Source organism: Phodopus roborovskii, unplaced genomic scaffold, assembly GCF_943737965.1.
Source record: "Phodopus roborovskii unplaced genomic scaffold, PHOROB, whole genome shotgun sequence".
NCBI lineage: Eukaryota > Metazoa > Chordata > Mammalia > Rodentia > Cricetidae > Phodopus > Phodopus roborovskii.
Genome location: NW_026126410.1, coordinates 20454060 through 20479934, shown reverse-complemented (window position 1 = coordinate 20479934; position 25875 = coordinate 20454060). Strand labels below are relative to the sequence as shown.

The 25875-nt window shown below is 40.3% G+C and overlaps 1 protein-coding gene across 1 annotated transcript in view; it reads right to left on the bottom strand.

The window, feature by feature from the left end:
* Window positions 1–1465: 1465 nt before the first annotated feature.
* The window catches only part of Cplane1 (ciliogenesis and planar polarity effector complex subunit 1), a 77221-nt gene continuing 52811 nt past the window's right edge, over window positions 1466–25875 (bottom strand). The window contains exons 37-52 of the mRNA XM_051182522.1: window positions 23622–23726; window positions 21762–21833; window positions 20637–20746; window positions 20135–20321; window positions 19796–19945; window positions 17441–17718; window positions 15887–15974; window positions 13574–13738; window positions 11905–11935; window positions 10370–10501; window positions 9200–9365; window positions 7007–7065; window positions 6207–6374; window positions 5060–5184; window positions 2627–2805; window positions 1466–1909 (exon numbers count right to left, since the gene is read on the bottom strand). Coding sequence (XP_051038479.1) covers window positions 1733–1909; window positions 2627–2805; window positions 5060–5184; window positions 6207–6374; window positions 7007–7065; window positions 9200–9365; window positions 10370–10501; window positions 11905–11935; window positions 13574–13738; window positions 15887–15974; window positions 17441–17718; window positions 19796–19945; window positions 20135–20321; window positions 20637–20746; window positions 21762–21833; window positions 23622–23726 — 2192 coding nt within the window. The 3' untranslated portion in view covers window positions 1466–1732. The remainder of the gene's footprint in view (window positions 1910–2626; window positions 2806–5059; window positions 5185–6206; window positions 6375–7006; window positions 7066–9199; window positions 9366–10369; window positions 10502–11904; window positions 11936–13573; window positions 13739–15886; window positions 15975–17440; window positions 17719–19795; window positions 19946–20134; window positions 20322–20636; window positions 20747–21761; window positions 21834–23621; window positions 23727–25875) is intronic.

Sequence of the window (25875 nt, the reverse complement as noted above, 5' to 3'; positions counted from 1 at the left end):
TAATGGGTTTGGATGGAGTGTCCCATAGATGGCTGCTAACTATCTGATCTATATTGTCACTGAACATATTTACCTATTTTGTCGTTGGGAAGACCTGTCAGTTGGTGTGAGTGAAGTGCCAAAATCACCCACTACTACTGTAATAAGGTTATTTTCTGGCTATATGTCTAAATGCATGTGTTTTATGTGGATACAGTATCCTTTTTATGCATGTCTATACATGTGCATATATGAATGTCTACAGTATCCTCTCTATGTAAGGATGTCTATGTCTGTGTGTGTGCACGAGTGCATGTCTATACAGATTTTAGTTAAGAGCGCTTAAAGTGGGAGAGAGTTAGATGAATGAGTATACTGATTATGTATTGAGGTGGGTAAAACAGCTAAGTTGGAGCATTGTTAAGGTCCGTAGATTTTAGGGATTGTTAAAACTATGAAAGGCTTTAATTAAGAATAAAAAGAAATGGAGAAGATGAGAAATAAGGTGCAAGAATAAGATGTGACTGAGGACTGGAACTAGGTGTAGAAAAAAAATAACAACCCAAGACCTAACTGAGCAATATACAGACAAAAGCAGAGATCATATGCCAGAGTGGAACAAAGTAAAAAGAACAAAACTCTGAAGTGAACTGCTCACTCAGCTGTGTTGAGCTGAGAGGGAAGCCCTCAGATCCCTCTGGCATGACCTGGGATTAGTCTCCCCCTACTAAGGGTGGAGCAAGGGAGAGGACAGGAAAATTTCATGGTAGTTCAGGTTTGTTCTGTGGTACTGGGGATCACAGCCAGCACCTGCACACAGGAGGCAGACACTACTTCTGCCTACATCCTCAGCCCTACAAAACAGACTTGTAAACACTCTTTACATGCACCTCTAAGAAACTGGGAGACTAAAATTCTGATTCTGCATCTCTCTCCAAGGTTAAATGATGCTTTGGTTGAACATGGAAAACATCTGACATCACAAAGTTAGGGATGTGGGATAGTTCAACCTTTGCAGACATCAGGATTCTTTGACAGGGCACCAAAATGACAAGGGTTGGAGGCTCCTGGGATGTCGTCATTTCTCTGAAAACCATCTCCCTGTGATTTTTACAAGGTTAAGATGACTGTTGTAGGACAGAGGTGGCTCAGCAGACAAAGGCACCTGCTTTGAAGCCTGATGACCCTAATCCGAGCCCTGTGACCTCCACAGATGCACACACATAATACATACATTCTCCTCTGCCTCTGAATCCCGCATCCTTGTCTTTGCTGGTCCTATCGGGCCACAGAGTACAAGATAAACGGTCCATGCATGGCCGGCTCCTGTTAAATGGAGAGCCTGCTCAGCTGAACTGTAGGCTGAGACTGCCCTTTCAAGCAGACAGTGATGTTCCCCCAGTGACAGGAGGTTCTTGTCAGGTCCCCCACATTCGCAGTGTCTGGGAACAGAGTAGTAAAGGAGGAAGCAGATACAAAACATTTTTTATTCAAAGTAATTTAACTATTGTGAAAACCTGACTTTACATGTACACATTGCTTAAATTATATCTAAAGATGAATCACATGTAAAACATACTTTTCTCTAAACAACCCTTAATATTCCCCATACTGATACATGTTTATTTTCACTCTTGCAATGGTTAATCCTGGAACCCTGTGGCTGCAGGTTGTAAATTCCCATCATATCTAGCCTTAGACCCACATCAGTGGGATGCTGGCCAGGGCCTGGAAAGAGAGTGCTACCCAGGCCCTACTGGTCTGAGGCCCAGTGGACGGACAGGGTCTTGTCCTCCACGCCGGCCACCATGTCGTCAATGGCTCTCCAGTCAAGTTTACTGAGGATGCTGCCAGTGCTCTCAGATACGCTGTCCATGCCACCCAACAAAAAAGATGGCTCAGGATCTTCCTCTTCAGTTGGGGACATGTCCTGTAGGATTGCAAAGACAGTTGTGACCCAGTAAAGAGGTAAAGGGATGTGGGAACAGATTGGAGGTTGCCGAGCAGGTCTACACTGAGATAACATGGGCCTCAGATCTGATGGACAGTCAAAATGGGATCTGACACCTACAGTACAGTAATCTGTTCTTCTATGGTAGTTATTAATTAAAAAGAAAAAGGAGAATTCTGATAGCTAAATGGGAGGATAGAGTTGGAAATCCTAAGAGCTGGGCATAGGGGGCCTGGCTACAATTCTTGCACTCCAGAAGTGGAGGATCAGGAGTTTTTTTGAACCAAGTCTAGACTTGCCAGAGGTGGCACATCAGGGCTAGAGAGAGGGCTCAGTAGTTAAGGAGTGCTTGCTGCTCAAGTATGAGGACCTGTGTTTCGATCCTAGTACCTGGGGGGGGGGAACTGCAGGTGGCTTCATGCACTTTTAACTCCAGCAGAGAAAGGATGGGGTAGGAGACTTGCTAGCCTGCTAATACAGCAGGGAAACTGTCTCAAGGGAATGGGGTGGTAGCCTGTGTATAGACTCAGAGGTAACAGATATATAGAGGTCTAGAGATTCAGACAAGAAGCAACAGAGGGACCAAGATACTAAGAGGGAGGAAGGCACTAGAAAATGTTTGAACCCAATGATAAGACAATTTCAAAATGGCCATAGTGATCATTATTTTCAAATCTTACAAAGGGGCAAACTCACCTGTAGAAAGGCCCTGGGCCTGTCCTGAAGAATCCTGTGGATCTCTGATGGCAGAGTCCAGGGACTCACTACTGTCTCTTCTCTCTCATACTCTGTGCACATTTGCTTCACTGGAGGAACCACCCCAACAGCCCCACAGCTGTTCCTATGCTGCAGGCTCTGACATGGAGTATTAGAACCTTTAGAGGGAAAACGAAACACACAGGAACTGACCATTCATTCAGGCTCTGACATGGAGTATTAGAACCTTTAGAGGGAAAACGAAACACACAGGAACTGACCATTCATTCATATGTTGACTGTGGCCTTGATACTTTGTGTGTCAATGAATGCTTTCCAATGTGAAAGGTAAGTGACAGGCCAACAAGAAACCCCACCAAGGGGCTATAAAGATAGCTCAGCAGTTTAAAGCACTTGTTGCTCTTCCAAAGGACACAAGAGAGCCAATGTTCTCTTCTGACTCAGTGGGCACATGGTACATATTCACGCAGGCAAAATACCCATACACATAAGAATTAAAAAAGAAATCCCATCTATATATTGAGTTGGGAAATACATGATTCTCAGTACTCATACAACATAGACTGCCAAACAGTATCTGCAATCTAGCATGATCAGCCTGAACAAACACCATCACCTCCAGATCCCCTTAAAAAAAAAAACTGTCATTTGTCCTGCCTGTGCCAATCAGGAACAGTCTAGCACAGCAGACAAACCAGAAACCTGGGGTCACATAACTTCTTTCTCTCAGGGTTGAGCTGCCTGCCTATATCTTCACAAACACAGTCTGATGATCTAGAATCCCCCAATAATCAGCTATTGATTTGAAACAAGAAAGCAGACCTTAAAGGAAGAGGGATGCTCCTTTTAAACTTGGTACCCTCTAGAGGACAACACCTCTAGTAGCTAGACATCCAGGGACAAAGAAGTCTGTTAGTAGTAAAGTCCTAGATAGAACAAGCTACATTTTATCAAGACAAGGTTTAGGGCTTCATAAGCTAAAAGATTAATAACAACCATGCTTTATGCTGTATTTAAAATCCTTAGCAATGTTATGATGTGTACATTTATATGTGTAGATGAGCTCCTGCCTTAGAGAAGGAAAACTTGCAGGGTTAGTTCTCCTTCTGTATTTTATTAAGAGACAGGCTCTCAGTATATTGCCTAGGCTGGTCTTGAACTCCTGGGCTCAAATGATCCCCTTCCCTTAACCTCCAGTGAGACTTCCATGTGGCTTTACCAGGAGCACTTTGCTGTTTGCTTATTGGACAGTCTCAAGTAGCCCAGCCCCGCCTGAAGCACACTGTGTAATCAAGGATGGCCTTGAATTCTTGACACTTCTGTGTTTCTATCTCCAAATGCCTCCACACCAGTGTGAGAATTAGGTTTTAATAATAGACCTGAAGGCCCAAAGTAGGTAGCAGGTAGCAGAGTTTAAAACCCAGAATGTTAGAAACAAAGACAATGGCCAGGCAGGCATTCGGTAATAGTTTAAAATTGTTACACAGATGGGGTTTTTTTTTTTTTTTTTTTTTTTTTTTGGTTTAATTTTTTTTTTTTTGCCTAAAAATATGTAAATAGCCATGTAGAACTTACTTTAGCTAGTTATTCAAATACTTCATTTGTTCCATATATGGGTAATAATAGCAGGATGAGGAAGAAAGTGGTGGTACAGTCTAAGTGTTAGTCTCATATAGATCATGAAAATTCTACAACTATCTTGGGCCTTATAGCAACTGTGCAAGTATTAATTTCCATTCATAATGAGGACATAGATTTAGAACATGTCATATTAAAACACCTAAAGGGTTAAGATTAGAGCTGTCCAATTCTAGCTATTTAGAAGGCTGATGTAGAAGACTGAATTTGAGGCTACTCTGGGCTAAGTTGCAAGATCCAATCTTAAAAGGGTAAGGATGTCTTCAAAGACACTCACGGTATAAGCGAGGATTCCAACTAAGGAACAGAGCACAAAAAAAAGCCTGTTATATGGACAGGAAACCAGCTATTACAAAAGCAGGGATATAGTGGAAGGGGGCTGTGGCTGTGGAGAGGGTTTGAATTCTTCTGTATGGATGTGTGAGCTACTGCAGGAGGCAGGTGAGAAAGACCAAAACACAGCAGGGATGACAGGCAATGAAGGCTTACAATGGGACAAATGTAAAAAGATAGTATTTCCATGTTAATGCCTTTTCCTCAGACATCAAGAAGCCAGGAGGCAGGAGAGGTGGTTCAGGCTAGTAAACTTAGCACTTGGGACAGTAAAGTAGGAGAACTACCATTTCAAAGCAATAGAACAAAATCCTGGGATAGCTAAATATTTCTCAATACCATGCTCTGATGGGATTGGAGTTTCTTTTTACTAAGAAAATAACTGTGGAGACCCCAAGAACACAGTCAAATCACAAAAGACAAGGGGGCTTCACATCTTACCTTGCCGCCAAGATGAACCTTTGGGCTGCCCCAATGGTTTCCCCTTATGTAGATGACTCGATCTGGGAATATGTCTGCCTCCTCTAGGCCGATTTATTAGGAAACTCTTCCCATGTAGAATCTCTCTAAAGTAGAAATCACAAGATTATTAAAAATTTCAAATAACTCCACACTGCTTATGTTGTAGTAAAATACATTATTTTTTGAAAAATTTGAATTTTGACAAGTAAAATTTTAATATCTACCCATTTCAAATTCTCAATATATGGGCAGTTTATTTACTTAATCTATTTATTTACTTAATCTATTTATTTACTTAATCTATTCGATTGAAGGAAATTCTTGAGTGCCTTTGATATACAAATATTTGATATTTATATAGTAAGAACTATATAAATATATGTTGGCCACATTTGAGAAAATTTACAACTGGGGCATTAGCAGCATTCTCTAACAAAGTTCATATCTAAAACCACAGCAGATGGTTAATTTATGGAGAGCCCTGTGGCAGCGGCAGCAGCAGCTGGATGGGCAGAATGGACAGGGTGGAGACACTCAGATGCTGAGGGAGGGCTGGCTGCTCCTGCCTGAATGGAAAAGAAAGGTGAGGGGAGGAATTAAGAGGCAAATTCCAGAAGCAACTCTTCATAGAAAACAAGAACAAAAGAGTGAATAGATAGCACTAATACCCTTTCCAAGGGTTCCCAAATGCTGTGCAGCTTATTTATAATTTAACACATTTTTGCCTTTTTCTGGGTTATTCCATAAATTTGTAAGAGCTTTATGACACTAATTTTTTCCTTTATTATAACTCAAGGTAGCATAGGTGAAGATTCACCGAATTTATGACATGAAAGTGCTGCACTGTGCACCAGGGATGTGGCTTATTGGGTAGAGTGTCTACCATGCATCAGGCTCTGGGTTTAACCCAGCACTGCATTGGCAGGGTGTGTAGTACACGCCTGTAATCTTAACTATCAGGAGGTAGAGGCTGGAGGATTGGATGTTCAAGGTCATCACAGACTACACAACATGTTCAAGGCCAACCCGGGATGATACCCTGTCTGAAAGCAAACAAACCTCAATGCTATATAATTTTATGGGTCCTGAAATTATTTTGGCAAGTGACAGACCAAACTTGTGTTACCTCCTTGGAGAAGAGCAATGTTGCTGTCTGTAATGCTGAGTGGTGGGGGATCTGTTAGGTAAGGGTTGGACTGAAGGCGCTGTTAGCTGTACGGAGTCAGACAGCAGTTCATTCATCAGACAGTATGCTTGCGAGATCCGCTGACTATAGTGATTAGACAGAAGCAATCTGTAGACAGGAATCTAAATGTCACTTTCCTGTTCATTTCTAGAGGGAGCACATGCTTACAAATCTTTTTGCCTTACCAGATGTCTCAGTCACTGGAGATAGTACAGTGCATTACTATGACCCTGTAGAGGCAAGGCACTACTACAATGGCACATACTTTATAATCTCTGCATTTGGGAGACAGAGGCAGGAAGATGGCAACTTTGAGGCCAGCCTGGGTACATATTGACACCCTGGCTTAAAGAACCAGCATGATGCTGGTAACAAAATAAAGCTGTTTGTACTTTAGGCTTTTGAGGTTCTTCAGACACATACAGATGAATCAAGGTTGGGTGTGGGAAGGCAGCAGAAAAATTGAATGGCACAAGTAATATCTGAAAGCAAATTCCTAAGCAGCTTTTTTTTTTTTTTTTTGGGGGGGGGGGAGGAACTCACTTTGTCCTAGAACTCTCTGTAGTCCAAGCTGGCCTCGAACTCACAGAGATCTGCCTGCCTCTGTCTTCTGAGTGTAGGAATTAAAGGTGCACCACCACCACCACCCCACCAAGCTTTTCTTTTAACAGTATCTCTCATAACATTGTTTACTGACAGCAAGCTAGAGAGCACATTGAGGGTACAGCTCCTAGACTTACCTATCTTTTTCATGTTTCATCTTTTGCCTTTGCCTGATCTGCCTTGAAGTCATGTAAAACTGCACAGGAAATGTCCAGTTAGTTCATTATTGTTCAGTCCAAACTATTACAGCACTAAACATTCTTCTGGCATTTACAAAGGTACAAAAAACACTGTCATATTTGAGAAAGGTTTTTTTCTGTCTTTGTATAAAATGTAATCTTAGATTAAAACACCATGAACTTAGCTCTTAGCTGGCTGGGTGGGGCAGGAGGACCATGAATTTCATGGTAGCCTTGTAAGGGGAAAGGGCCAACTAAAGAAACATACCCTGAGCATTGCCAAAGAAACACACATTGGTCCTGCAACAAGAACCAAGGAAATGTACCCTGAAACCAGTGCTTTATCCCTGGAATCAGAGCCAGTGAGGGAGATGCACACTGGTCCTGAAATTAAGAGCCAAAAGGCCAAAAAGGACCATTGAAAGAAACACACTTTGGCCCTGAAACCAAAGCCAAATCTGACCCTAAACCTGTGCAGAAAACCAACCAATTCCTGAGCATGAGATTCTAGCCAGTTTGAGCTCAGGGACTAAAATCTGACCAATCTTCACCCTGGAAATCTCCCTGGAAAAAGCCTTATATAAAACACCATGTCTGTTCAGCCTGTGGCTGTTCAGCCTCCACAGCTGTCCTCTGCCACACTGGCAGAAGGCAGCCACTCTCCTGGATTCTTCCCTCCCAATAAATCTCTTGAATGAGGTTTGGGTGAGACCTTCTTTTACTGCTTTTGCTGGAGCAGAGACCAGAGATGACCCTGAGTGGATCTGGCAAAGTGAAGCTGTTACACTCCACTCTCCGGGGGAAACCTCTCCAGCCAGAGCAGGCTGATAACACTGGGGAAGCCTTCCCCGAAGCAGGGCTGTAAGCTGCTATGCTTACTGTGACCTGTGGTATTCCTTGGCTCCGGAATGCCAGAATACCTTTCCATCTGAGCTTTAACACTCAGTATTCTGGCTCCCGAGTGCCAGAGTCCCTGTCCATCCCATCAGCAAAATGCTTACAAGCCTGAACTAAAAGACCTTGTCTCTCCAGTGCAATGAGTTCATTATGACTTATTTTTCAGGCTTCCAAAAAAATTCAGGTATGGTTGTTCCCAGCACCCACATGACAAAGGCATAGACTATACACTCTAATACTCTAAATCTAATAGTCAAAATGTACCATACTCCATACTCTAAATCTACATGTTGCTTTCACAGTGATATGATTATCAAAGCAATACTATTTCGTTTTACCTTTGAAGCTCTAATTTGTTTTGGTGAAGTATTAGGGGTTGAGCCCACTCATCCCTGAAATAATAAATTCTCCTGGATCTAGCCATGAGAACTATCAAAACTCAAGACTCCATAAATTTAACACTGTGCAAAGGGCAGCAGAACCCCCTCACCACCACTGTTCTTTTAATTTTAGAAAATTCTTTATAGCGCTGGATGTAGTGGGTGTACTTAAAGTATACTTTTTTAGTCCCAACACTTGGGAGACACAGACAGCTGGATCTGTGAGTTTGAGGCCAGCCTGGTCTAAAATACAGAGTTCTAGGTCAGTTAGGGACCTTGAGGCCAGCCTGGTCTAAAATACAGAGTTCTAGGTCAGTTAGGGACCATGGCTTTAAAAAAAAAAAAATTCTTTGTAGATAATTTACATATAAAAAATCAAGTTTAGCAATATTGTATTGCTATGTATGGTATGTATACTACGTAAATAAATGGACACATAGGAATGTAGGTGCCTGAGGAATCCAGAAGGGGGTGTTGGGTCCCCTGGAGCTGGATTATAGGGGATTGTTAACAACCAAACTTGAGGTTTCTATAAGAGCAGTAAAGCAGTACATTAATTAATCAGCTATTTCTCTAGCCCCCAAAACTAAGTTTCAAAAATGTCTTTAATATGCCCATGACTGATTCAGCTACTAATAAAAATTAAAGAAACTTCCAACTAGCCACCCATTCAACTTCCTTTTTTATGAAAGAGCCTTGATTAACCTGATAGAGAAAAAGATACTTAGATAGGACATAGACATAGTTTGCACAATATCCTTACACACTCTGTTCAGGTAACTCATTAAAACATCTGCTCAATAAAAAAAGCATCCAAATTACATTCCTGTTTCTGGGGCAGTGAGAGCCCTTTCCTGGGGTAGCACAGACTTACTGGATTGTTTCTGGGGCAGAAAGGATCATGTTCCTGCCCCCTCTTTTCTGCCAGCTGATTTAAATATTCTGCCATTCTCTCTTTTCGCTTTCTTTTCATCCAGATTTTAATCTCTCTTCTCTCCTTCTCTGTTCTTTGGGGGCATCTGCCAGAAGGATGCTGAATTCTGAAAAATAATAAAGGATTGCTGGCTTTTTCCATATACTTTGCAGAAGTGATATATCTAACATTGTTGCTCTGGAAGGAGAGCACTGTACCATTTTGAAGCACACTACACACTCATGCTCTCTAGTCAGCCTTCTCTGATCTGCTCCCAGAAATGTTATCAACAGTGGAGTATGGTGGCATCTGCCTTTAGTACCAGCATTAGGGAAGCAGAGGCAGGTGGTTTTATTTCTACAAGGTGAAGGCCTCCTTAGGCACCTGCATGTACACATACCCAACCCTTGACACCCATACATACACATAATTTTAAAAATAAAGTCTCTTTTGTGCTTTATTTTCTGAGTTTGATTATAATGTACTACATTTTCAATAAGTTAATAATGGAATTTAATTGAATTAGGAAATTCAGTTAAATTCTACTTTGTGACAGTCTCTCTATGTATCCCAGACTGGCCTCAAACTTGACATCATCCTGTCTCCACCTCTCTGCTATTACATGCCACCATGCTCGACAGGCTTGCCTCTTTTATACAACCAAGCCTAGACATATATATAATTAAGCATGAATGGGATAGCCTCGATTCCATGTAGGAAAGACTGAGAAGAAAACATACTTTAATGTTCCACAGAAATGCTATTATGTTTCTAAGGTTTAGTACTTAGGATAAGTACCATGCGTTAATCATTAATCATTTCTATTATGAAACAGAACTCATTATATGTTTACTACAGTGAGTCCAGGGGAAAGCTCCCAGAACACAGATGTATTGAGTTAAATATAACAGTGAGTATGCTGTTAGAGAAGATGAAGATACAAACATTTATGAGGAAAACATCTATTCTGAGCTTCAAATCTGGCAAATTTTAAATATTTTTGAACCTGCATTATTTTAAGTGGTTTAGATTCTTCTGAGGCTGGGAATTAATGATAGAGTGTATACTTAGTACCCAAACAAGACCCAGGGTCCCATGCCTACCTAGCATGCATACATTTTCAATGATTACCTGGCTATATTTCTAGCTTGTTTTTCTGTTAAGCCAAGCTCTTCACTGGAAACTCCGCTCTTGGTTATGAGGTCATCAATAATGTCAGCAATATCAGTTAACCCCGTCTCCTGGAGTTGATCTTCTGAAACACTTGCAAATAAAATTTCAGAAATATGAGTTTGTGACATAATCACATTAAGCAGAAATGAGTATGTAATACTTTTCTTAGAACATAAATGAGGGAAGCCTACCTAGTCTTCTATTTCTAAATTCTGGGATCACTCAGCATAAAAGTCTAGTTATCAATGACTTTATAGATGCTCTCAGAAAATGAGCTCTAAACCCTGGTGAAAAACTTAACAGTTCATCTGAAATAGTTTCAGACTTTTTTAAAAGCAGCAAAATGGGCTGGAGTAATGGGTCAGTGGTTAAGGGTGCTCATTGCTCCAACTATCAGTTGGCTCAAGTAACTACAGCAGTCACCAGGGATTCAATGCCTCTGGCCTCATCTGCACACACCCAGACACATTAAAACAAAACCTGGGCTGCAAAGATGGTTCAGCAGTTAAGAGCACTGGATGCTCTGCTAAAGGACCTATGTTCAAGTGCCATTATCTACATGGTGGCTCACAACTGTCTGTAACTCCAGTTCCAGTAATCTGATGCTCTTTGGGCACCAGCCACACAATTTGTACATAGACACATGTGTCTTGCAGGCAAAACACTCATACACATAATTTAAAAAAGCAAAACTCCAACATACCCTTAACTCAGCTTCCTCAAATGTGATCATCTGACATAATCTTCATCTTAATATCAAAACTGGAGAATTGACCAATTACTAACTCATTTATAGAAGATATCATATTTTTCTAGTTGTTCCACTAATATCCTTTCTTTGCCCAGAATCCACTTTGGTATTTTATACTTAGTTGCCATGACGTGTGTCTTTTCAAATCTAAAACAACTTCTAACTTTGTATTTTTCATTACCTTGATGCTTTTGAGAAATCTTAGCTGGTCATTTTATAAAATACTGCATTTTGTCAAGAATGTCACAATAGAAATGCTATGCCCACACAGAGGCACATGGTATTGCTATGCCTCATTACAAGGGACTACAGGTCTTAACTGCTGTAGCTTAACACATAATGTAAGAAAATGCAGCCAATACAGTCTATTACATTTTAATTACCTAATTCTAAAACATAAATATACATATATATGTATATACATACATACATATATATGTGTGTGTGTGTGTGTGTGTGTGTATAGAATGTAACACTCCCCAGTTTCCTAAAATACTCATTGGCAATGGAAATTTGTAAAACTTCTTTAAACAAAAACTGTAACATAGCCAGGTAGTGATGGCACATGCCTTTAACTAAGAAGGCAAAGGTAAGTGGATCTCTAGGAGTTCAAGGCCAGCCTGGTCAACAGAGTGAAAGTGTAATATAAAAAGTCCACATTCAAAAGAGCAGTAAAATTTCTATAACACATTAACAGACAAATTTTAACACATTTAAAATAATAAATTCTTAACCCATTTACCTTTCAAATAATTCATTATTGTTATTCACACCTTTAAAAAAAGAAACATTGTTAATGAATATAGGCCAATGATCAGAATATATTACATGAAAAACTATTCAATAAAAAAAACAATTTTTAGGCCAGGTGTTTAATCCCAGCACTGGGGAGGCAGAGGCAGGCAGATCTCTGTGAATTCAAGGCCAGCCTGGTCTACAGAGCAAGTGTCAGGACAGGTTGCAAAGCTACAGAGAAACCCTGTCTCAAAACTTAGGTCAGTATATTTTTTCTCAGACATGTATCCTGGCTGTCCTGGAACTCAATCTGTAGACCAGGATGGCCTCAGACTCACAGAGATCCTCCCATCGTTGCCTCCCCATTTGTGTGTTTCAATGTGTGTGTATGTGTAGAAGTTGACATCAAGTGCCTTCTATTACTATCTTCTATTACTTTTGACAGACAAGGTCTCTTATTGAAGCTGGCACAGGTGAGCCCAGATTTTTACGTGGATATCACAGGTCCACACTGGCATGATTGCAGAGAAAGCCATTTTCCCCAGCCCCATGGCCAATTCTCTTTAAACTTAATTATTAACCAGAAATTTAGAAATGCCTGCATGTATGTCTGTGTGTAACTGGAGTTACACAGACAGTTGTGAGCTGCCACGTTAAGTGCTAGGAATTGAACCCAGGTCCTCTGGAAGAGCAAACAGTGCTCTTAACCACTCAGCCATTTCTCCAGCCCCATTTGGAACTCTTCCTTTGGGATGGCCTCAGGGGTACTCAGCAGTTAGTCAGTGTAATTCTCCATTCACAGTGTGAGACAGTCACATTCAACTTGGCATCTTCCTGCACAGCAGGGTCTCTGGGAGTCTTATGGCTGTTTGCAAGATTTAAATCCAACCTCAGCTTATCAATTATTTGCCAGTAACCTTTTTTTTTTTTTTTTTTTTTTTTTTAAAGAAATGGAGGTTGTAGAGGAGGAAACTCCAAGCTATTCTGACTGCAAAAGTGAGGTAATGATAGAACACCTTTCCAAGAAGCCAGCCTAGAAGGAGAAACCTACGTAAGGTACCAAAATTCTTAATTTTGTTTAAAAAAGATGACTTCTTTTCAAGCTTACAAATTATACACACTAGAGAGAAACATTTCAATTTATCCATGTTTAAATGGGTTACACAAGAAATGCTATGCCTATTATTGTTCATATGACTAGGTGTTCCTTCAGGACCCAAGAATAGCACTTGTCCTAACAATGTGTCTCCAATGGAATCAAACAGAGGCACTAACCCTTTCTAGCCCTCAGTCTCAACTCTGGAATGAGAATAAAGAAGTTCCTACCTCAACCTTAAAAAGGGCCCATGCATGAAACACAGCAATGTACATGGCAGAGGCTCAACAAATAACCAAAGGTACTGCTACAGATTAAAATTTAAGAGTCTAAATATTAGCATTTTGAATTTCTCAATTTTTATAAAAATCAAATATAATAAAAATCAAATATAATAAAAATCAAATATAATAAAAATCAAATATAGTTCTAATTACTACATACTTAATGCTAAAACATTATAAAGGTGTAATACGTGGTTGAAGTGTATTTACTTCACACACCTTCATCACTGTATCCTCCCAGGTATAGTTCAGCAACACTCTAATCACATGTAACCCTAAGAAGAAAGGAGCAGTACCGGCAGAAGTGACACTCCAGTCCACAGGAGAACAGACAGCTGAGCCCGCAGCAGGGCATGCACACGTTTTCTGGCTAGAATGATTTTCTGTTACTGAACACTCCATCTCTGAAGCTTCCTCTGTACTGTTCTGATCTTCCAGGTCCTCATGAGTCTGGAAGCACACTAATCCAAGACGTACACACAGTTAAGAGAAAACTCAAAGGGAAAGTGTAGTAACTACTCATGCTTCCACATGGAACTCATGAATGGAGACTTGCAGTACAACCTGAAAGCTTTCTACAGTACAGTGAACTAATGTAATAAAAAATGTGGTGAAAAGCGCAATCACCCAAACTAAAATAATAGTGAACAGGCAGAACAACAAATGACCGAAAGCAGATTGAGTAAGTTAAAAAGATTTAAAGACATACTAGTGAATACAGCACTGAGCCCTAAAGATGAAGAAATCATGAAACATTAAACATATACACACACCAAACAAACAGAAAACACAACAGGGACTGGTGAGGTGGTTTAGCAGGTATTTTTGCTGCTAAGCCTGTCAACCTCAGTTTGACCTAAAGGACTCACATAGGAGGACAAGGAGAACCAACTCCCTCAAGTTGTTGTGTGCCTTCCAAGCATGCATTGCCTCCCAAAGCAAATAAACAAACATGTAGGTTTAAAACATATGAACAAGATCCAAACATACTGAACAGGCATTTCTAGAACAGAGGGAGAAAAAAGGGCGACAGAAACAACACAAACTTTCCAACACTAACCCTTTAAACTAGAGAATCTACTCAGGTGTAAGATAGAAACGCATACTTAGGGCCACCAGCGCAGCCCCGGCTCATGCGGATCTGCCTCTTGCTTCAACAGTGTTTGGATGGAGCAGACCCGGGCACGCCCTCCGTTAGCTGGGTCCCAGCAGCTTCTGTCCAGCCTCTCCAGTCACAGCCTCAGGGACCATCTCCTCGCCCCTGGCTCCTAGGACCAGCCAGCTCCACACACAGCACCTCAGCCATGGCCTCCCAGGTTCATCAGAACTACTCTACCAAAGTGGAGGCTACCGTGAACCGCCTGGTGAACCTGCACCTGCGGGCCTCCTACGCCTACCTCTCTCTGGGCTACTATTTTGATCGGGATGACGTGGCTCTGGGCGGTATAGGCCACTTCTTCCACGAATTGGCTGAGGAGAAGCGCGAGGGTGTCGAGCGACTCCTCAAGTTTCAGAAAGACCGCGGGGGCCGCGCACTCTTCCAGAATGTGCAGAAGCCATCTCAAGATGAGTGGGGTAAAACCCAGGAGGCCATGGAAGCTGCCTTGGCCCTGGAGAAGAACCTGAACCAGGCCCTCTTGGATCTTCATTCCCTGGGTTCTGGTCGCACAGACCCTCATCTCTGTGACTTCCTGGATGAAGAGGTGAAGCTCATCAAGAAGATGGGCAACCACCTGACCAACATCCATAGGCTGGCTGGGCCCCAGCCAACGCAGACTGGCGTGCCCCAGACATCTCTGGGCGAGTATCTCTTTGAGCAGCATGACTAGGAGGCCTCCCCTTCCAAGGGGCTCCCTCCCTCTGCTCTGCACCAGCCAGCCTCAGGACCATCACCCAAACCTCTCAAGCCACTAGGCATCCCTGAAGCCCCTCTCAGATCTTGGACCAAGTATGCATTTAAAAAAATGCATACTTAGTGTATCAAAAAAGAAAAATTTAGCTGGGTATTGGTGGCACACACCTTTAGTCCCAGTACTCGGGAGGCAGAGGCAGGGGGATCTCTGTGAGTTGGAGGCCAGCCTGGTTTACAGAGCAAGTTCCAGGATAGATAGGGCTACACAGAGAAACCCTTTCTTGAGGGAAAACAAAAAACAACAACAACAAAAAAAAAAAACTTTAAAGCAACCTGAGATTTTTAAGACAGCAATGAGACTAAGAACATAGAGGCAGGGTAAACTCCATTGATAAATACTGGGGCAATGTCTTTCAAATAATGAACTTGAAAATTCTACAGCCAGCTATACACTATGACCTAAACATAACAGTAAAGCTAAGCTGTTTTCAAAGATAACTGACCACTCACAGATTTGGAAAGAACTAATAATGGAAATGGAGGATGGAATATTTAAAGAAACAGATACAGGATGCAAACATGTGGTACACACACATACATGTAGGAAAAACACCCGTATAGTATAACATAAAAATAAGAAAATAGGAAATATATAAAAGGTTGGGAATAGGGTGGGGAGCAACAGCTTCACCTCACATGAAGAAAGTATGTCTACTTTTTTGAAGCCAGGCTTCAATACTAGGTACCTAACACAAACCTTCTTCAGAAATGCTAATGGCTTTTGAAGGTAATGGTTTTTCAATTTCAGGGCCAGAAGACAATTCAACATGATCTACCAGTCGAGCCTACAGAAGAAAGCAAACACAGAAAAACAATTGTAAATGTTGCTTTTGGGTAACTGATCAAAATATCAAATAATTTTAAGTGTATCTTAATCATTTTAAATAGTACAACAAAAATGAAAGAAGTAGGGTAAAATCTAGTATGAGCGTATTGTCAGGGATAATGAAAAGGAAGTTTTACAGCCAAACTGACATGACTTTATGTGTTTCCGTAGTAGGGGAAAGGTTAGCCACCATCATACCCAAGTCATCTATATCCAGATGAGGAAACAAGGCCCAGAGGGTAAGCGATTTCCACAGTGACAGGTAACGGAATTCAACTTGAGTTCTTAAGCTTCCAAGTTAGTACTCATTCATGGTGTCCTGGTAGTCCTGTATCTCTAGGCCTGAGAACTCTTTTGTTAAAACTTTGCAAATGAAAGTGTTGAAAACTGGAGGTGAAGGAGGAAGGGGAGATAGCATGGATATTTGAAAAAGTTCTAGAGAAACCTTTTTATAAACTCAGGAGTGAGTGTAGATGTGTCTGTGGTCATCAAGGACTATTTTGATGCCTAAGATTCATTTGGCCATGTCTAAGTTTGTGGTAAAAAACAAACAAAAAACCCAAAACATAAAACTACCATCACATAAACTGGGAGGTAGTGGCACACACATTTAATCCCAGCATTCAGGAGGCAGAAGCAGGTGGATCTCTGAGTTCGGGAGGCTAGTCTACTCTACAAAATGAGTTCCAGGACAGGCAGGACTATGCAGAGAAATATGAGGGGGGAAAAAAAAGAATAAAAGAAATCTCTGGGAGGAAAATGACACTGAAATTCTGGTTTGTAGCTCCCACACTTCTCTCCCTATGGGCGATCTGAGTGTCATTTCACAACATCTGGGAAAATCATCTGACTGTTATCGCTTGGGTTGTGCTATAGGCACTAAGTAGGTGAAGACCATGATGCTGAAAATGCATGGGAAGACAGAATTACTAGAGAACTCTGCCTAGTATGTGAATGATTCCAGAATCATAGGAGAAAGGAAAACAAATAATTATCTGGACTGGTTATTCCCAGTCTTCCTAATGCTGCCACCCTTTAATACAGTTCCTCATGTTATGGTGTCCCCCAACCATAAAATTATTTTCATTGCTACTTAATAACTGTAATGTTGCTACTATTACAAACCCTAATGAAAATAGACTCTGATGGTCTTAGGAAAACCCCATGAAAGGGTCATTTGACCCCCAAAAGGTCACAGCCTTAGATTGGAAACTGGTGATCTAGCCTATCAATAATGCTTAGTTTAAAAAATTCTAGCTTAAATTTTTTCCTCATTATTTAACAAAGTCTCTAAACAAAGTATCTAAAATTATTTCATACTAATCATACTATATATTCAATGAATTGAGGCCATCACTGCAGGCTCACACACACACACACACAAAACAAGCAAACAAAAAACCACTAGAAAATAAGAACAGATACTTTTTCCCAGTGTAGATTCAGCACTTCTGGTGCAGGGAAGTCCTGCTCTATATTCTCTGCAATGGTCTGCACTGTTAACAGCTGCTCATCCATCTTCTGAAGCTTGGCAGTAAGATGTTCTAACTTCCGAGCAGCAGGGCTTGGAGTGGGACAAGCAGCAGGGCTTGGAGTGGGACAAACAGTATGGACATCTTGTAGCAGTGTCCAAAGCAGAGACTGTCCCCCAGAATCCAATTTTGTGTTCTTTTCCTTGAACTGGAAGTTTGGTTCTAGCAGATCTAAACATTAATCAAAGAAAAATCAGCATTAATTTTACTTAAGGGAAAAGTAGATAAGGACAATCTCATTTTAAGCCAATATAGCTTAGTTTCCAAATCTCTTAACAGTTAGGAAACATACAAATTCACTTGTTTCTAGACTGCTTGAAATTTATCTCTGTAGTGAGTTAAGACCTGAACAATGTAGTACCACAGAGCTCTATACACATAGCAATTTGAATGTCACCTTTATCCCTTCCTACAAAAAAACTTTTGACAACCAATGGCATTACAAAGTGAAAGCTAGATTCAGTGTTGGCTACTACGGACTTCCAGGCAGACTGTGAGGCAAGTAGATAACATCAGAACACCAACTCATTGCTTCTCTTCTAGCTGCCTGCTGCCTTCTTGGGCCCCAGCTCAGGGAACAGCTTTACTAGCCACCATGTTTCCCAGCCAGAGGCCTTCATATTCCAAAGTACCGTCAAGTACTGGTGATTCTCCCTCCTCCATGTCTCCATTCCTATACTGCTTCATTGGTGTTTTCAGACTCTAGACCTCAAATAATAGCCTACTTTTCTCCTGTGTGCCTATTAGGATGAATTAGAAACACAAATTTGACATAGTTACTTTATCCCCAAACCTTTCCACATATCTGTAATGCCTCATGTTCAAGGTCTAAATTCTCGGTATGTCTAACAGTGGCACAGTCTTCCCTCCACCTCCAAGACAGCAGTCCTTGCTACTGCTTTTAACCAATCCCAACTTCCCGCGCCTAGCAGGCTCCGCAGAACTGCACTACTGCACTCAATCCCCAGTCTGAGTCCACTTTCTCCCTTCATCCAAGTCCCCTTTAACAATCACTGTTCCTACCTCTCCTTAATGGCCTGACCCTCAAGTAGATTAGATGCTGTGTTGCTCAGTCATCACCCAGCCCTTGCAGCATTTACAAGCTGTCTCCTAATGATCCCTTTATTCATCTGTCTTCCTTTCCCCAGTCACTGTTCACAGGCTGACAACCTGGTCCCTAAATTTTTACAGAATGAGGAATCCATCAAAAACAGATTATTTTGCCCACTGTACTTAGCTCATAAAAGTTTTATGAAGATCAGCTTATGCAACGAAGTGCTCTGAAATATGAGCACTTTTTGATAATTTCTGGTTCTAGTGCTGGTGAGTCTTCCCAGGAGAAGATGGCCCCAGTGCTGATACTGCCTTACCCTGTTTCAGCTTACTCTCACATTTCTTTAGTATCTGTCTATTGGTCCTGTTCTCATTAGCCTAAAGTGTCTCCTTTAATCACCCTCAGGAAAGATCTGATGCACAGAGATGTAAAGAAGAGTACAGTAGAAACCCAGGACAGCCTTGGCATGTAATGGAAGGAACAGGTTGTGTTTAGGAATATATATGCTTTTACATATATATACAGGCATGAACAATTAATGGAAAAAGGTCATTTGAAAAAGAGCAAAGAAGGTTATATGGGAGTATTTGGAGGGAGAAAAGGGATAAGAAGAAAATTATATAATTCTATTATAATCTCAAAAATAAAACAAACAACTCATGAGTTACTAGTTGACTAGTTGACTACCATACCCATATATTTACTATGTGTTATTACAGAATTTCCTACACATACATTTTATCATTTGTGTGTGTGTGTGTGTGTGTGTGTGTGTGTGATGGGTAGGACAGAGAGTGTGTGAATGTGGAGGTCAGAGGACAATTTCAGAGAGCTGGTTCTCTCCTTCTGTCATGGCATCTGGGATTGAACTAGGGTTATCAGCCTTAAGAGTGAAAGTGCTTTTTACTGGCCCTGAATTTTCCTTTTCAGAGATGAGAATTCCTTTTAGACATCAGAATACTAAAGGACTCCGACAAGACGTTTTTCAGCCTCATTACCTGGAGAACGACATGCACAAGTAGATCTGAAGCCATCTTGCAAGCTACTGTGGGTCCCAGCGGAGCCAGGCTGCACCTCATTTATATACTTTTCCCCTTTCTCTTTCAAGTGCTTTTGAAATGACCAGGCAGCAACACTTCTTACATAACAGGGATGTAGGGAGGGAGGGCCAGGCAGCACATGCTGCCTGTTTACCTCTGTCCTGCTGCCTATGGGGTGGCATTACTGAGGGAATCCCAGGCTCCTTCACTTCCACAGTGCTTGCTCTCCAGCTCTTCCCATCCAGACAGGGCTGAGACACTTCTGCAGGTTCCGAAATTAAACCCAGATCAGAACTTGCAGACTCTATCAAGAACACAAAAGATATACAAACATGTATTGTAAATGTTCAAGCCAGGCAATTGAGAGGCTAACAGAACATTTCTAAATGTCAACACAAGCATGTACCTAGAGGTCTAGGAGACTGTGGTTAAGGATAAGAGTGTTAAATACATCTTAGAATGGTTTTTTTTCTACATTAAAATAAATTATTACCTTGATTCTCAAAAGCATGAGGAGGTATGGCATTAACAATGGAAGCTGCCATACAATGCATCTCTGCAGATGATGGGACTTCTGGAGGGTGCTTGGCAACGTTCTCATCTGAAGGCTCTTCACTAGCAGGTAATGCCAACAGATCATCAGCTTCAATGTCAATCACATCTATGTAAGCATGGCTAGCCTGAGTTAAACACATAATAATCATTTTTCTTTAATTTTAGAAGACTATAAAAGGGGTGGTGGTGTTAGTTTGTAGTCCTTGTTACTAACAAGCAAAGCATCTGCATGCCTAACTTGGAGAAAGCAGCAGGATGTTGGTGCTTTCTACTTTACAGTACTATAGGGCAAAGCACTGAAGTAACTTCCGTCCTTTCTTATAAAGCTATATATGTCTTTATACTCCTATCACTCACAAAATGGGGTACTGTATGGATGACCATAGGATGTTTGACCTAAGGATATTATTAAAATTCAATGCATAAACCAAGGTTATTACCAAATGAGGTGGGGAAGGAGATAAAGGCTTCTCTGATACTCCAGTGGGAACTTTGACATTTAGATATATATCTGGAATCAAGAGTTGAGGAGCAGTCAAAGGTTCATGACCTGGAAATTAAGGAAAGAAAATTTGAAATGTTAAACATGTCTTCAGTCATTAATTTTCTAAGAACAAGTTTGCAACAAAACAACATAAAATAAATAGAAGCTTCTTAGGTATAAATATATTAAGTAAAATTCAACCAATTCTAGTCTAAGGGTGATTTTCTATAAGGAAATTTATAATAAAAGACAAAGAACTACTCATCTTTTACATACAACACACTGACAATAAGGTATATAAATTTTGTAAAAAAATTTCTAATTTCCTATTTCTATTTTAAAAATATTAAATTATTTTACTTAAGAAAAACACCCACTAGTTACATTTTTCAAACTTTAAATAAGTTAATTTTACTGATATATAATTCATACTCTTAAAATGGATTTAGGATAATCACAGAGCTCACTGCTAACTTTTACAGCTTAAAATGCTGGGGCTAGAGAGATGGCTCAGCAGTTAAGGGCTGCTCTTCCAGAGGATTCAGTTCCCAGCACCACATGGCACTCACAGCTGTGTGTAACTCCAGTTCCAGGGACTCTTGACACTCTCATACAGACATACATGCAGGAAAAACACCAATGCACATAAAATAAGAATAAATCATTTTTAAAGTTAAATGTTTTAGCATCTGAATTTCACTAGTTATTTGCCTCTTGTTCATCAGTAAATAGAGAGGCTTCCCATTACAGAGGTAAGCAAACAGCTGAACTCTGTGCTTTTGTTCTAGGACTCAAATCCACTTTTCTAGCACTTTGTTTTAAATAAAATGTTACTCTAAATTTCATATGTAAAATACAATTCATGTCATATTGACCTTACTGAAAAACTGCTAACAGAGCTTGAACTTAAATCACAGGTTAGCTTAAAATCTGAGAAAAACATTTAAATTGTCATCCTGTCTCTATGAAGCCACTTGCTTGGTTACACTGTTTTCTAAGGGACAGAGTGACTTTGGCTTTCACATTATGTCCACTAACTTTAATAAATTAAACTTAATCTAAGAGAACAAAGAACTCACACCTGAGGTAGCAGAAATGACTTGTTGATTTTTACCACTTTCAGAATCAAGTTCTTGGGAAGTACCTTCCTTATCTTGTGGTAAATTCGAATATATGAGGGAAAAAGAAAAAATAGAAAAATAATTTCACAAACACAGGAAATTAAATATATAAATACAGATAATTAGATAGTATATGTAAACGGTGGAAGGAAAACAAATTGCCAGCTTAATTTAATCTTTAAATAATACAACTATAGATTTTTATTTTATTTAACTTTGAGACATAGACTTACTATATAGTCCTGGCTGACCTGGAACTCATTACAGTGACCAGGCTGGTTTCAAATTCACAGAGATCCCCTGTCTCTACCTCCTGAGCTCTGGATTTAAAAGCATGAACCACCATGCCAGCTAAAATCCTAATCCTGAAAAAAGCAAAGAAAGATTAGGAGTGGTGCATAAGCCTTTAATCCCAGCACTCCGAAGGCAGAGGCAGGGGGATCTCTGTGAGTACAAGGCCATCTGTGTCTATACAGCCAGGACCAAAAGAAGAGAAGAAAACAACTCTAAGAACTGTCTAACACACAGTGCGCTCAATAGTCAGAGCTACTCTAATATTTTATGACACAACTGCAAAAGGAATATCCTTATAGACTACAGAAGGGAAGTAGAAATCAAAGGAAATGAAAAGGACATAAACCCAACGTAGTTCTGAAAATAGACTAGTTGATAATTTTCAGATATGAAGTAACATTATTTTACATAACAAAAATGGTGTTCCATGTAATCCAATTTTCTCAGACTTAAACAACTAAGTAACAACATATTTTTCCCTCCCACACCCCCTAAGTAACAATATATTAAGGGTTGTTATATAATAGAGTATTTTAAACACCATTGAACTAGCATTTATTTTATTTGTATGCATGAACTTGCAATAGTGACTACACATATGCATCACCTTCAACACTGCTGTAAATGTACAGTGATGTAAATACAGTATAAAGAAATAACCTGTTAAGATACATTATAATAGTGTCTAAATGTAACTGGAAAAAGCAACCCTGGGACATGACAGTTAAATTCTCAGGGAAAAACTAGGAATGTGGAAGTTCCCAGAGAGCAGGAGCTCAGCATGAAAGGGCACTTTCACTATGCTCTGTACCTAGCTATGTGAAACGTATGCTTTCATATTTGTCATAGCTTGCTATGTTATATCAATGAGTATTTAAGCATTTTATAAAAGGACAAAATCAGAGGATGGATAATGAATACTTGGAAAGGTTCTGTACTCTTCTTTCTGCTCAAAGATGGTCACTTACCCTCTCAGATTAAGCACAATCTAGTATTCTTCTCTAGACTGAACCCCAAGCCTCCCACTCTAGGTCTACTTTTCCATTGAAGGAAACTCAGGGCCTAGGGAGTCTAATTCAACATATTCTTTACACTCACTTGAGACTTTTAACATGTCTGCAATCAAAATCTCTACCTTGTTTTACTTAAATTATAAATTCAGGTTATCATAAAATGCTATTTCTAATTTTTCCTAGGAAATTAAGGAGAATAACTTGGGATAAGTAACTAATATCACATAATTTAAAATTCCCTTTAAATCACTGCCTTAAAGAAAAAGTTATAAAAGATTTTTTTTTAACTCTGTATATGTGTTAGTATGTATGCTGGCTAAGTACAGATACCCAGAGGCCAGAAGATTACGTCAGATCCCCTGCAACTGGAGTTACAGTCACTCATGAATTGCCCAACATGGATGCTATAGAAAATCAACTCGGACGTCTGAAGAACAACAAGTGCTCTTAACCACTGAGCTACGTACGTCTCCAGCTATAGCAGATGAACTTTTTAACTTTTAAAGTATTTACCTGGCTCTGTGTTTGTACTTGCATCCTGACTTCCCACAGCTTTCTTTCGTACAGATGCCATGAAGTGCAGTCCAGCCGAGGTATTAACATCATCTTCTAACATTTCTTAAATATAACCAAGTACGGAAAGCAGTCACTGAGAGTCAACATGCTACTGGAAGCACAGCAGCAAGGTGTGTGTTGGGATGTTATCAAAGTGCATTTTCTACATGAGGTGCTATATAAACTATATCTTAAAGACACAGTGAATAAAACCTACATTCATAGAGGACACTGTATGTCAGGCCCAGAAATCTAGGACCTTCTCTAGCTAACGAAGATCCAGTGGAAGCAATGTGATCAGATCACTATTGTAGAAAACCCACCCCGTGTGTGGAAAGTAGAGCTGAATGAACAAAACTAAAGAAAATCAGATAAGGCTTCTGTAGCCATGTTACAAAGGAGGTAAGAAAGGCCAGGATGGGTTACTGGCTGGGTAAGAAGGGAAAATAAAAGGCAAAATTTGGGGGTTGTTTTTTCCATTGATATTAATATAAATGGAGACAGAGAACATAACAGAGGGAAAAAAAATAGTTTGGGCTGGAAAGACAATGACTTACAAGTGGTCTTTCCCCCAAGCAGAGAAGCTCTGCAGGAGCAGAATCAAAGTCTTAAGTATATTGTGGTAGTCTGTGTTAGACTGAGATTATACAGGGAGATGGCCTAGGAAGACTAGCTGGAATAAGAGAATAACAATGACACCTAATAAATTAGGTATAATTACATAGACATAAAACAATGGGGTGTAATAAACACATATTTGGTCTTTGGTTCCAGGAAGTTTTCTATACTTTCAGAAGTTCTTAAGAAAAAAAAAAAAAAAAAAAAAAAAAAAGCTCTTAAGACTGAGCTTTTTATTCATAGGGACCAGAGTTTACACTAATGAGGTAACTTCTAGAATCCTAAACAGATTCAGGGTCCAGGTTAGTCACCAGAGGAACCAACTACATTGTTAAAGGGTTAAAGGGTTAGCACCTACCATATACCCACCTGTGAGAGGTGAAAGCATTGAAGATTGAGTGATTTAATTAGGTATACAGAGAATTGCATAAGGGTTGTTTGGTATAATATAATACACACCCACTGGTGTGTATTAAAAATAGCATCATATAGCTGGGTGGTGGTGGTGGTGCACGCCTTTAGTCCCAGCACTGAAGAGGCAGAGGCAGGCAGATCTCTGAGTTCAAGGCCAGCTGGTCTACAAAGCTACACAGAAAAACCCTGTCTTGAAAAAAAAAATTACATCTTATAAATGACACTGTTCTGAACTGACTCTTGCATCTTTAACATACATGTATTTTCTATGACAAATTTAATGCTAAGCATAGTGGCCCATAATTTCTGTACTTAGACCTTTTTTATTCTATTTGACAAAATTCTAATTCACTATATCAATCTACTGCAGAGCTTGGCAAACTTGCTCTGTATAGTGCCAGGTAGGCATACCTAAGTCTTTGTAGCAACTCCTTTGCCTGAAAGCCTTGAGAGATATGTTACAGTAAAACTTTATTCATAAGAGCACACATGGTCTCAATCAGGCCTATGTGAACCACTACTCTACTGGATAATAAACAAAGTACAAAGAACCTCCACCTTGTCAAACAGGATAGGATAGTAACTGTGGTGGTTTGAATAAAAATGCCCCCCCCCCATAGGCTTATTTACTTGAATGTTTAGTCATCAGGGAATGGAACTGCTTGAAAGGATTAGGATTGGGATGTATGGCCTTGTTAAAGGAAGTGTGTCACCTAGGGTAGGCTTTGAGGTTTCAAAAGCCCAAGCCATGCCTAGCATCCCCCCCCCCCCCCCCCGGCTTGTAGATCAGGATGTAGCTCTCAGTTACTGTTCCAGAGCCGTGTTTGTCACCATGCTCCCTGCCATGATGACAATGGACTAACCCTCTGAAACTGTAAGCAATTAAATACTTTCTTATAAGATTTGCTTTGCCGGGGTGGTGGGGGCACGTGCCTATAATCTCAGCACTTGGGAGACAGGCCAGCAGACTTCTGATTTCAAGACCTGACTTGTCCACAGAGCCAGTTCGAAGACAGCCCCTCCTCAAAATAAAAAAAAAAAAAAAAAAGGTCTGTGGTCAGTGTGTCTTTTCCCAGCATAGAACATTGACTAAGACAATAATTTAGTCTCAGTTTTATACTATATTTCTTCTCTCTCCCACCCCAAGACAGAGTCTCTCTGCATAGCCCTGGTTGTCTTA